Source organism: Penaeus japonicus, unplaced genomic scaffold (assembly GCF_977035675.1).
Source record: "Penaeus japonicus unplaced genomic scaffold, GWHDUDI00000001_assembly GWHDUDI00000013, whole genome shotgun sequence".
Classification (NCBI taxonomy): Eukaryota; Metazoa; Arthropoda; class Malacostraca; order Decapoda; family Penaeidae; genus Penaeus; species Penaeus japonicus.
The window spans coordinates 29,528,857-29,541,356 of NW_028234415.1; the positions used below are offsets into that span (position 1 = coordinate 29,528,857).

The 12,500-nt window shown below is 37.3% G+C and overlaps 2 protein-coding genes across 3 annotated transcripts in view; both read left to right on the forward strand.

Annotated features, from left to right (window-relative positions):
* The window catches only part of Acsf3 (Acyl-CoA synthetase family member 3), a 17,928-nt gene extending 9,384 nt beyond the window's left edge, over positions 1 to 8,544 (forward strand). For both annotated transcript variants that reach the window (XM_043015426.2, XM_043015427.2), the window contains exons 11-12: positions 1,669 to 1,847; positions 5,288 to 8,544. In XM_043015426.2, the coding sequence (XP_042871360.1) occupies positions 1,669 to 1,847; positions 5,288 to 5,491 (383 nt within the window). In that variant the 3' untranslated portion in view covers positions 5,492 to 8,544. The remainder of the gene's footprint in view (positions 1 to 1,668; positions 1,848 to 5,287) is intronic.
* Positions 8,545 to 10,202: 1,658 nt separating this feature from the next.
* Positions 10,203 to 11,903, forward strand: LOC122252778 (uncharacterized). Its single transcript, XM_043015431.2, has 3 exons — positions 10,203 to 10,921; positions 11,154 to 11,272; positions 11,395 to 11,903. Exons 1-3 carry the CDS (start codon positions 10,692 to 10,694, stop codon positions 11,901 to 11,903), a joined length of 858 nt encoding a protein of 285 aa, XP_042871365.2. The 5' UTR covers positions 10,203 to 10,691.
* The last annotated feature ends 597 nt before the right edge of the window (positions 11,904 to 12,500 follow it).

Genomic DNA, 12,500 nt, shown 5'->3' on the forward strand with positions numbered 1-12,500 from the left:
CAGGCCATAGAGAACAAGGGAGACTCAGGGTGACAATCTCCAGCGAAAGCATCTTAATAGATAGTGTCTTTTGTCAACTGGTCCTCAAGGTGCTGGTTGAACCCTTTTAACACCCCGACAGTGAGCAATCATGGAAAGGTCTGTTGATATCAGTCAGATCTTCGGTGACCTAGGTCAGCATGCACACTAACTAATTGGCTGGTGAGAGATAAGAGATACCAGATAGTGCTAAATACTGTTACTCAGTATTTGAAAAGATATATCTTGATTTGAGACTTGAGCATATCTAAGAAACTGAACAACATCTTTTCCAACTTGTATATTTTTAAATGGAGCTCAGTTAGGGAGGGGAAAAAAAACATTTGGTCAGTTAATTATTTCTTAACTTGGGATGCTCAGATGTTTGTCATGTAATGTAAAGTAAACTGCTATTCATATTGTACTTTTTCACTTTCATGCTTACTCTTACTCTTACCCCTTACTCTTACTCTTACCCCTTACTCTTACTCTTACCCCTTACTCTTACTCTTACCCCTTACTCTTACTCTTACCCCTTCTCTTACCCCTTCTCTTACCCCTTACTCTTACTTTTACCCCTTACTCTTACTCTTACTCCTTACTCTTACTCTTACTCCTTACTCTTACTCTTACCCCTTACTCTTACTCATACTCTTACCCCTTACTCTTACCCCTTACTCTTACTCTTACCCCTTACTCTTACCCCTTACTCTTACTCTTACCCCTTACTCTTACTCTTACCCCTTACTCTTACTCTTACTCTTACCCCTTACTCTTACTCTTACTCTTACCCCTTACTCTTACTCTTACCCCTTACTCTTACTCTTACCCCTTACTCTTACTCTTACCCCTTACTCTTACTCTTACCCCTTACTCTTACTCTTACCCCTTACTCTTACTCTTACCCCTTACTCTTACTCTTACTCTTACCTCTTACTCCTACCCCTTACTCTTACTCTTACCCCTTACTCTTACTCTTACCCCTTACTCTTGCTCTTACCCCTTTCTCTTACTCTTACCCCTTACTCTTACTCTTACCCCTTACTCTTACTCTTACCCCTTACTCTTACTCTTACCCCTTACTCTTACTCTTACCCCTTACTCTTACTCTTACTTTTACCCCTTTCTCTTACTCTTACCCCTTACTCTTACTCTTACCCCTTACTCTTACTCTTACCCCTTACTCTTACTCTTACCCCTTACTCTTACTCTTACCCCTTACTCTTACTCTTACCCCTTACTCTTGCTCTTACCCCTTACTCTTGCTCTTACACCTTACTCTTACCCCTTACTCTTATTCTTACCCCTTACTCTTACTCTTACCCCTTACTCTTACTCTTACCTCTTACCCCTTACTCTTACTCTTACCCCTTACTCTTACTCTTACTCTAGAGGGAGAGAGAGGTAGAGAGGGAGGGAGGGAGGGAGAGAGAGAGAGGGAGGGAGAGGGAGGGAGGGAGAGAGAGGGAGGGAGAGAGAGGGAGGCAGAGAGAGAGAGGGAGGGAGAGAGAGGGAGGCAGAGAGGGAAAGGGAGAGGAAGAGTGAGAGTATAGTGTCTGAAAGATCGAAAACCTCAGGATTTGGGAGAACCAGGTAAAATATTTTTTTCCATAATTACCATGATGTAGAAATTTTACCTCTGCACTTCAGGGGACACTGCACAGTACATAGATGGAGCCTACAAGATCTTGGGGCGGTCAAGTGTGGATATTATCAAGAGTGGTGGATTTAAGATCTCGGCCCTTGACGTGGAGCAGCACCTCATGGAGCATCCACACGTTGCTGAAGTGGCTGTGGTCGGCCTTCCAGATATTACATGGGGACAAAAGGTCAGTCATACTAAATAAAAGAAAAGACAAGAGAAAAAGAGAAACTAAGAGGAAAAGAAATAGGATAGGGAATGGTTCACTTTGCATATCATACTTTTTATTGTTGTGAATATAATGATTAATTAAGGCCGAAAGGAAGAGGGAAGGGGCCCGTTCACTTTCCCGTGGGGAGACTTGTTCATCCCACATCCCAGGTACAAGTCCCAATTAAGATGGGTCTGGTTACGTGTGTTCGCCACCTCTATTTACAAACGCCCGTGATAAAACAATAAAAACATGAGAAATAAGGTCAAATGGACTGACGTAAAAAGGAGTTTAAAAAGTATCAAAAACATAAAAAAGACAAGACTCCTTCAAAAGTAACCAATTAAAATGAACATTTGTGAGGGCATCTCTGGCTGGGCTGGCCAGTAACGTATTTATGTCTTCTTAGTAAACACACAAAGCACATCCAGCAATTATCCCTATCTGGCATGTAAAAGGGTCAAACACAACCTTTCTTTGCTGCTCCAGCGTTGCCATAGGGAAATCCAGGGTAATCCAGGGGGTAAGTACACAGAGTCCAGAGACAACTCCCGTTCTGGGTTTATTTGGAGAGCTTTTTATACAGATCGTAGGCGCCAACGTGGCAACAAATTATTTCACAATAAAAGTAATCACATCTCATAAAATATATAAAATTACAAAAAAGGTTTAATTAAAAGTGAATACAAGTAAAAGTCATGTAAAAAAGATACAAAATGGCAAAGTAAAATAAAATAAAATAATGAACACAAAAATCTACGTAACTTATCAATAAAACACTTAATATAAATTATAAAACAAAGCGCAAAAATAGAACATAATTATAACGTAATGTTAAATACGAATGGATCACTTGAAAGACGTCCTACTGATTAATAAAAGGCGAAATAAGACTGGTGACGCAGATCTAAAGTAAAATTAAAAATCCACAGTTCAAAAGACAAGTAAAAGCAAAAATAAATAATAAAATCAGTAAGTATTTAAGACAACAAATAAAATCAATTATAATAAAAGATTTTAATAAGAGGCGTGGTGGGATTTTCCATTACGAAAATAAATAGTTATAAAACTAATTCAGTAAAATTATGTAACAAATAAAAAAAGGCAGATATAAAATACCCATCCACAGCTAAGACGTACGTAAAAGTTGATAAGAACCTTAATAAAATCGATAAAAAGAGAATTGTTCGGCAGTCTTATCCGCACCCGAGGGGTTCGAACCCCTCGAAAACACAATGAGGAACTTATTGTATAAAACATATAAAAACCATTTATTTGTACAAAATAAATTACATGGTCTTGCAGCAATATGTAGTGTATTGTTTGCGTGGGCTGGAATCATCTCCGAAGTGCTTGAGTGCCGCCCCTCTGGATTACCTTAGTTTCTAGTAAGGATTCGGATTCGGGATTCGGGATTCGGGATTAGGCAGAGGGGAGGGTAAGGGAGTAGGGTACAGGAGGAGGCGAGTAGGAGAGTGTAAGCGTGAGAAACAGAACGAAAACAAGTGAAACGGTGAGTCGAGAGGGGATAAGGAGGAAAGCAAGCAGAAGGCAAGAGAAGAGAAGAGATAAAATAGACTAGGAAAAAGAAAGGGAGAAGTTAGCGCGAAAGTAAAAGTGGAGAGTAAAGAACAGGCGTTAGCGAATGAAGATAAAGGAAAAATGAAGAACGAAAAGATGAACGAAGGAGAAGGAGTGTGGAAAGTGTGCGAGCGAGAGAAAACGAGGGAATAAACAGGAAAGACGGAAGCTAATGAGAGGGTAGGAATAGACCAAGTTATAGATAGTAAGAAGATTAGAAAAAGTGGAAAGTGAAAAGGGAAGATAGCAAGAAAAGTACTGACCAATGAAAAGGAATAAGGAAGGAGTACGAGGAAAAGAAAACGGGGCAAGTGAACAGAAACGAATAAAGAAAAGGAGAGAATATTGAGAGAAGAAGTAGGGAAGAGAAAACGAGGGCCATAAAAGATAAGGATAGGGAAGGTATATAGGCATAAGCTGTAGTGGAAAGAGGAGTAGGTATTAATGCTAGTAAAGGGGAAACTATGAAAAAGAGGTAAGGACGAGGAAAGTGGTAAAAGGGGAGACTAAGGAATAAGGGCAAGGATCAGGATAAGGGGGGGAGGGGGTAGGAGGTCGGAGACCTCACGCAGTGATAGTGATTAGTGCTTAGTAATAGTGGTAATGCTATTGATAAAAAGTTATAATTATTCTAAATTGTGAATATTGCCTTTATTACCATTGTAATTATTATTCATGATATTGTCACCATCAGTATTTTATGATAAACTGAAGTATTTCTTAAATCACCCTTTGAAGAAAGAAATAGAGTAACACATTTTTAAAAAATTGAAACATTATTTATAGCCAAAATTGAATATGATGCAGAGTGCTGCAATTATTGATTTTCATGTACAGCTAGATATTTTCGAGCAAAATCAATACATCTTATAGAAAACATAGTATTTACAAAACATAAAAAATACAAGAATTATGAAACAAAAACTAGAGCTCCATAGAGAGTGGACTTAAGATGAGGATAACGTTTATGTGTAAAGGATTAGAGATTATTAACAGAATGTTTCATTTGTAATATTTTTTTAGGTGAAAGTTCAAGGTTGTAATCTATCCATATATGTTCAGACTGGGGTAGACAGATGAGGTCAAGGGTGGAGGGTCTTTTGTTGTACATTGCCCCAACTGTTTATGTATGGCCACCTGTACCCTTAGAAAATTTCAGAATTAGATTATTGTCAGCATAGTTACAAAATGTATGCACATGATAAACACCAAATTATCATGAATATAATTATGTCACAGGTAAAATGACTCCTTAATATAATGAGGTTAAGAAGGCACCTAATATATATTTGATACCAATTTGTTTGGATTGTTAGTTTAGGTAAGTGCTTAAGATATGTGTCTTTACACTCTTTTTGAATCTAGGAGAAATAGAATTCAAAATTGTAAGGTCTAAATACATGACTTGGTAACAAAACTTGAAAGGGAAGGAAGGAGAGTGTAGGAATTTTGAGGGAGCAGTAATTTTATTGGAAGGAGATTTAGTGAATAATTCTTGTTCAAGTGCATAGGAGCAGCTACTGCATTCTTTGATAAACCATTTAGATTCAATATTTGAGTTTGCTTAAAGAAGTGACATGTGTGATCTAGAGAACTGCTATGGGTTATTATGCAGAGAATTCCTTTGAGGTGAATTCATAAGATTATGTATATTGTGCATCAGATTAAATTAGAATATATAAAGTGTGGATAAATGTGAGGATAATAAACACACTATAGTACAGCGAAATACACTGTACATTTAACAAGTATGTGGTAAAATTGTAAAGCATATCTAAACTATTAATTCTGAAGACCAAAAAAGTTGATACAAAGTTTTTTTTCCTCCACTAAAGGTTGCAGCTGTCCTTGTTTGGCAAAAGAAGGAGCCCCTAGACCTAGTAAAGCTTCGTAATTGGGCACGGGAAAGGATGCCCCACTACCAGGTACCGTCTGTTGCTATAACCATATCAGAACCCTTGCCTCGCAATAACATGGGGAAGGTCAACAAGAAGCAAATTGTGATGGATTTCTTCCCAGACAGCATGAACCAGCAGTAGATCTCATTGTGCAGATAGTGTGAATGAATGTCTGTGAGGCAATATGTTTGGGCAAGGTTGAAATTTTTAAAAATTGTATTTTAATGGTACTAGACAGAATTAGCCCTAAATTTGTCAGTTTAGGGAAGGAAAGGAATAAACTGATGTGTAGGCAGCTAATGTCTGTATAGAAATGCTATGGTTTGGTTAGACATGACAGTGTTCCTTTATTTTAATTTACCCTATAGGTGTGCTCTTGTAAAGAGAGTAAGAGAGATGTTCTGCAGTTAAATATGTAACGGATCATTTTCCACAATTGTCAGCCACAACCTGAAGTATATTTACTGGTCTGAAAAAAGGTCCACAGGTCTGGATATTCATCTTTCTTCCGTGCTTCACCTTTTCTCCCTTTTAGTATAATGCAGTGCTGATAAAGCTGTTATTTGTCTGGAATTCTTAGTAGGTAATCTACAGTATGAACCTGTTATGTCCATGGTTCCCTGGAGGTAGAAGGTATCCAAAAATCAAATTTTTTTAACATTTGTGTTTTTTCTTTTGGCCATCTTTTGACCTCCCTTTAGCTCTCAAGCATAGCAGCTTTGTGGTGGGAATGTCTGCACTGGTTATTAATCTCAGCTATACTATATTAAGATCAGTGTATATATTACTTGTAGTCAGAGATGTCAATAGCAGGAAAAGGCTTAGCAAAATATATTTGTGATAACTTTAGAGTATCAGGAATATATTTGATGCAAATGCTTTTCCATTATTTGAATGATATTCCAGGTTTTACCAATTTGGAGTATTTAAATGTTATGTTTACTTTCATCCAGTTTCATTAATACCTTATAGCAATGGCCAATGGCCAATAGTTGTGTCACAGATACCTAGAAGAATGAAGTAGAAAGACTTTGACTCAATAACTATACCACAAGGGAGCTTCTGTTTATATTGAAGTCTCCCCTGAAACTGTTGCTCATTTATGTTCCATTTCTTTACTATATGACCATGTAAATGCCATAGGACCATTGTGACTACTGCCATAGATAGTACCTTAAGCCAATTAAGAAAATTATTGGTTAGGGTATATATCTCCCATACATTTAGGTTATATATCTTCCATACATTTTTCTGACACTCAGGGCAGGATTATCGAAACATAATTTTATGTTTGTGAAGAGCGAAGTCTTGTGGAATTGATCTAGTGTTGCTTATGTTTTTTTTTTTTATATCCCATTGTTGATTTCATTTGAATTTTATGATGTGCAATCATTTTAGGTGCCTTACTGAGTATTTGGATTTAGCATATAAGACTGTATTAATGATAAAATCTATTTCATTGCCCTGTTGTACCTATAATGTGGAAGAAAAGTTCATTATTTTATGAACCTTGCTGATGTACAAACATTGACCTTTCTTAGATTGCTGCTTACTTGATTTTATAAAAATATCCAGTGATTTTATAAATGGTGGGCATGATTGAAAGTTGGGACTCTTTTTCCTGTATTTTTTTCCATTTATAATTTAACATTTAAAGAGTATTTTTATTGTCTCTATTCCATGTATTGTTATTGTTATTATTATTTTTATTATCATTATTATTATTATGGAGATGGATATGACAATCAGAGTGATATTATTCTTATCCTTATTTTTGTTATTATTCCATTCTTTATATATTGATTTTGCAATTATTAATGTTTATATTGTTGTTGAACATGAAGTACGATAATATGATCTACTAGAAATTATATAGTTAGAAAAAGCTAAGCAAAATTGGCTGTTTCGTCTGAAAGTTAACTCTCAAGTTAAATCTCGTTCATGAATACTGACCTTAAGATTATCATGAGAATTGATAGGAACTCCTGTATGAGCAGAAGGCTTTCAGCTTTGAATACCATAGAAGGAAAAGTACTTAGAAAGGAAGAGAATAAAAATGTGATTGGAGAATGCTTTATGAGGAATTGAATGTCTCTGAGATGTTTTCTTCAGGTGCCGAGCTAAGAAGTTATCGTTGTGGTGTGACTGTAGGTGAATAATGCTGCCACATTAGAAGGGTTTTGAAATTAGGTTAAGCAAAAAGCAAATGCTGCTTTATAAAGAACTGCCAGTGTAGTGTTGCTGTACTGTACTAGATGCTGGGTTTCTGGAACATGTCTTTTATTAATTGACTCAGGTTTTTGCATGTGTGATGTATAATGATATGAAGAGGGTGTAGGCATTCTGAAAGATCTGTCCTACAATAAGATTTTTTAATTTTTATTTGTTTTTTGTCAGTAGGATTATGAAGGTGATTTTAATGAATGAAAGTAAAGTGAGGAAATGAGTCGTTATCCTTGAAGGGAAAAGTTTGAATTTTAAACTTGGAAAGGTTATCATTTGTTAACTATCGAAGTGAAATATTTTAAACAAATAGTTATATGATTTATTAAAAAGAGGTAGTTGAATTTGATAGGCAGCAAAGAGCAACAGTATTTATTTTGGTAATAAAGTATCAAAGTTTACTGTATATTTTACAATTGCTAAAGCATATTAAAAGTATAGTTTCATGAATTCTTTTAATGTAAGGAGAATGTGATGGACCTTTATGCATTATAATAGATAAAGTATATTGTAAAGCTGAACTTCGCTTTATTGTATTATGAATGTCTTTGGTGACATTTTATAAGGAAAGTTGGTATTCTTTTGCTCATTACCAATATACAGTAAATACACAGAATACATATATAGTATATAATTTTCTACAAGGTGTTGTATGTCAGATTGATATGTAGTATAGTAATGATACATGTTGTATGATTAAATTGATTTATGTAATCTAATATACATAAAATGTTGATGAACCTTAACTGTTTCAGTATTTGAGGACAGTAGTAAAATACAGTATATTTAGCTAACTAATTATGATGTGTGCTATATCATGTAGTCAGAATTAGACATATTCAAGAAAAAAGTGGTCCTATAGAAATACGTTTATTATTGTTATTATTGTTATTTTAATGTCCTGCTGACCATCAAAACAAGATGTAAAGTACAATGATGTACAACTATATCAATAAAGATAGATGCTGTAATTTGTGTTTTTGTGTTGACATCGTTTCTGACATATTGTTTAGAAAATGAATTTATTCACACATAGACGCACGCGTACGCGCACGCACACGCACACGCACACGCACACGCACACGCACACGCACACGCACACGCACACGCACACGCACACGCACACGCACACGCACACGCACACGCACACGCACACGCACACGCACACACACACACAGAAGTATAGGTGTTACATTGTAAAATAAAACATGGTTGTGTGTTATTTTGAAAATATTTTACGATTTACCTGGTCAGAGGTAAGGTAAAAGTCCGCATAATTCCATTTGACCTCTGACCTTTACCCCTGACCTCGTGACCGGATTTATTTATTACTATAGATATTTTAATATTTAATACATTGAATTTATCCTATTAAATGAATGGAGTTTAATTAATTTGCAGCACAAATAAGACAGTAAAGAAATAAATTTGTTTTAATCAAAGTTTAACCAAAGGCAAATGTGAAGTGGCTAAACGACTTATGGCCGCTGTGTGTACGGTGGAATAAAACAAACGAGTCTATAATTTTTCGTTATTCCCAACACTTCGCAACCCTCCTAACGTAATTTCAAATAAGGACTGGAAGCCCTTTAATACGCTTTGGTTTCATCTTTTTCATTCCTGCGTCAGTCTGTTGTAGAATAAGCTTGGCAGAGAAACATCATTAAGCAATGGGTGATGTATTATTGTGTATTATTACTTGTATTACATATTATTACATGATATTCATCCGATGTTATATGTATTCGCCAGACTTTCGTATTTCAAATTAAGATGAAATGTCACGTAGACGTCACAGGTTTTGTATTTAGGATTTTTTTCTTTCTTATTTAAGTTCATCATTCCTCACGGCGAACTCTTTACGTCAGCTGCTTAAAGGTCTAGGCCCTTTTGCTGAGCGTATTCTTAGGGTTCTATGTATTCTCAATTAGATTTAAATAAAACCATTTCCTAGCCATGGGAGCATCAGAAGCCCCAGCTTGGGGGATTTTGTTTGAGCTTCTTAACCGAATGTCGTGGAGCGCCACCTTGAATATAAATGCGATTGGTATTGGAGAACCGTTCGCGTAGTTATATTATCAATATGCTTTGCCGATGATTTTCATATACGCGCACTGGTTTGCAATCTGCAATTACTTCCATGCCTGAGCAAGAAATGACATTCCAGACAACCGCCTTCGTCGGGTGCTTGCTTGCCCGTCTTAATTAACACTGAGGGTGATCTCCCTCACGTGGCAGATTCGTCAGGGAAGGTAATCTTCGATGAATCTCTGCGTTTCTCTTAACTCCATGACTGTTTTAATTCCTTTTCCTCATACTGAAAAGTCTATATTTGTGTTGTCAATGAAGATATCAAGTATCGCTATATTCCTGTCTACGGCGCTTGAAACCCATTCCCTGTCTGTGGAATGTTCCCGACTGTCTTTATCCATATAACATCAGACAATATGAATGATACAGGAACAATAAATATCTATCTGTTAATTTCCTTCTTCTACAGTAAAGATGAGTTCTGGCTGTGAGCGAACTCTGTAATGGAATCTGAGGTAACACTGAGGTCAAAGAGGGCCGTCCGAACCTGTAGATTAGTTCCGGTAGAGGAGATTTTTAAAATGATAAATGAAAACAATATGAATACAGATTATAGTGGTTAGATCTTAAGGAATTAAAGCAAAGCAAACTTGAACGAATGGATTGTTAATTCGACACGCATAAAATCTGGACAGGCTGAGTGAGCGTGTGGAAGTGTATGGAATGAACTGGGTCTTAGACACAGGAAATCGAATTATGACACTATTTTTTGTTAAACTTAGATATTTTTTTCCTACAATTTTTTTTTGCTTTATTTTTTCCGACGCATTCTTGTAACTTTCTGAGGCAATGTGACGTCATCACATCTCAACCTCTCCTGGTATTTAGGAACGAGGAAACGATCACTGAGGAGTTCAGTCAAGGGACACTCTATCTTCTCCTCCAATCACCATTCAGATGCCTGACCTCTCCACCAATCACAGAGAGGTAACGCTGCAATTGGTGAAAGCTGGCAAACATTTTTAAGCTGAGATTAAGCTGCTCGTGGCACAGTTTGTTGACAGCCGTTGTACGCCAACGATCAGTCATGGCAAGTATTGGCTCTTCGAAGTTCTCAGAAGAGGAGAAAACTCTGCTCAAGAGCCTGATTAAGGGTAAGAAACGAGCCATCATTGATAGCAAGAAAAAGGATGCATATCTATCTCGAAAGCAAAAGGAAGCGTGGAGTGAAGTCACAAGTGCCTTCAACGCAGCAGGACTTGGGAGAGTCCGGACTATGAGTCAGCTGAAGAGTTTGTGGGGTAATCCAAGCAGCAGGTAAGTGTCATCAGTACTTCATAGTAAGACTACAGTACTTGGTTTAAAAGTAATTCTCTTGTTATGACGCGGAAGTTGATTAAGTCAATTAATTTACCTGCTTACACAACCCAGTCATGGAGCGCTGCCATCTTTACAGATTATGAATCATTTGGTCATTTCACTTATACATAGGTCTTCCACGTACAGTGTCCACCAATGATTATTGTATAATTATTTCCCCATTTTATAGATTGAAGAAAGTCCACAAACTACAAACCCATGGGTCCCAGGACGCATGTAGGATCACTCAGGCAGTGGAGTTAACGCAGGACTTAGTAGACAGATCCAGTGTCCCTCTGCAGAATTATGGTAAGATGCAACGGGAAAAGTGATTCAGTTTATTGCTTTTCATATACTGAAATAAGATCATAGTACGTGGTTACGGAGTTAACATGCGTGTATTCGTAAGTATACTATTAATATTCTTACAGGAGATGATAGCGGTCATGGCTTCAATGCTGGTATAGCAGTCGCACCTGGATTTGGCGAACACGCTGACACAAAGACCGATATCCCGGTGCAGAGTGGCACTGCCGACGGAGAACTCACTGCAACTAACTCTGGTTTTGATAACGACGTGAAAGAAAATATCATTCCCTCTCATCCGGCGGAAAGGGCATTGTGGGAGGCCCAGCTGAAGGTGTTGGAGATGCAGGCCAAGGTAGAGGACGCCCAGTTCAAGAGGCTGGAAAGGCAGGCCAGAATAGAGGAGGCCCAATTGAAGAGCGCGGAGAGGCTGGTTAAAATAGAGGCCCACTTGAAGAGCCTGGAACGACAAGCCAAAATCGACGAGACTCAATTGAAGAACCTGGAGCGACAGGCCAGTATAGAGGAATCTGAACTGAAGATATTGCAGAGGCAGAGTGAAATAGAGGAGGCCAAGGCAAGGATTCTGGAAAGGCAGGTTGAAATTGATGCACAGTTAAAGAGGATAGCCTAGCGAACCCATGTAGTTGCAAGTAACAGTCTTGTTTTCTGTTCCAATAAACCAGTTTGAATATATGTGAGTTTCTTATCCACAATCTTATCTGAGGATCCAGCTTGATGGCTAGAGCGCACATAAAAAACTGCCCTTCCCAAAATGCCAGTCCAATATGGAGGAAGGGAGTGAAGGAGTTATATACACCCATCATGCATTACCTCGTCATCCACAACTCCAACCGAGACTCGACCTGGCCTCCAAGTCCCTCTCGTCCTTTCATAACGTGAAAGAAAGAGGAAGTTTACTCAAAAGAGGAAACTAAAATGTAGGAATGTACATAATAAGAAATAACAAATTAAGGAATTGTGTAAATTACTGAAAAGAGGAAACTAAAATATAGGAATGTACATAATAATTAAGTAATTGTGCAAATTACTGAAAAGAGGAAACTAAAATGTAGGAATGTACATAATAATTAAGGAATTGTGTAAATTATCGGACGCCTTATTTAAGAGTCTTAATCTACCTCAATTCTCGTGTCGCTCGCTCATGGAAGCGGTGGAGGTCTATCTTATCTTGTCTTACCGTACCCCCATCATTGTATCTTACTTTATC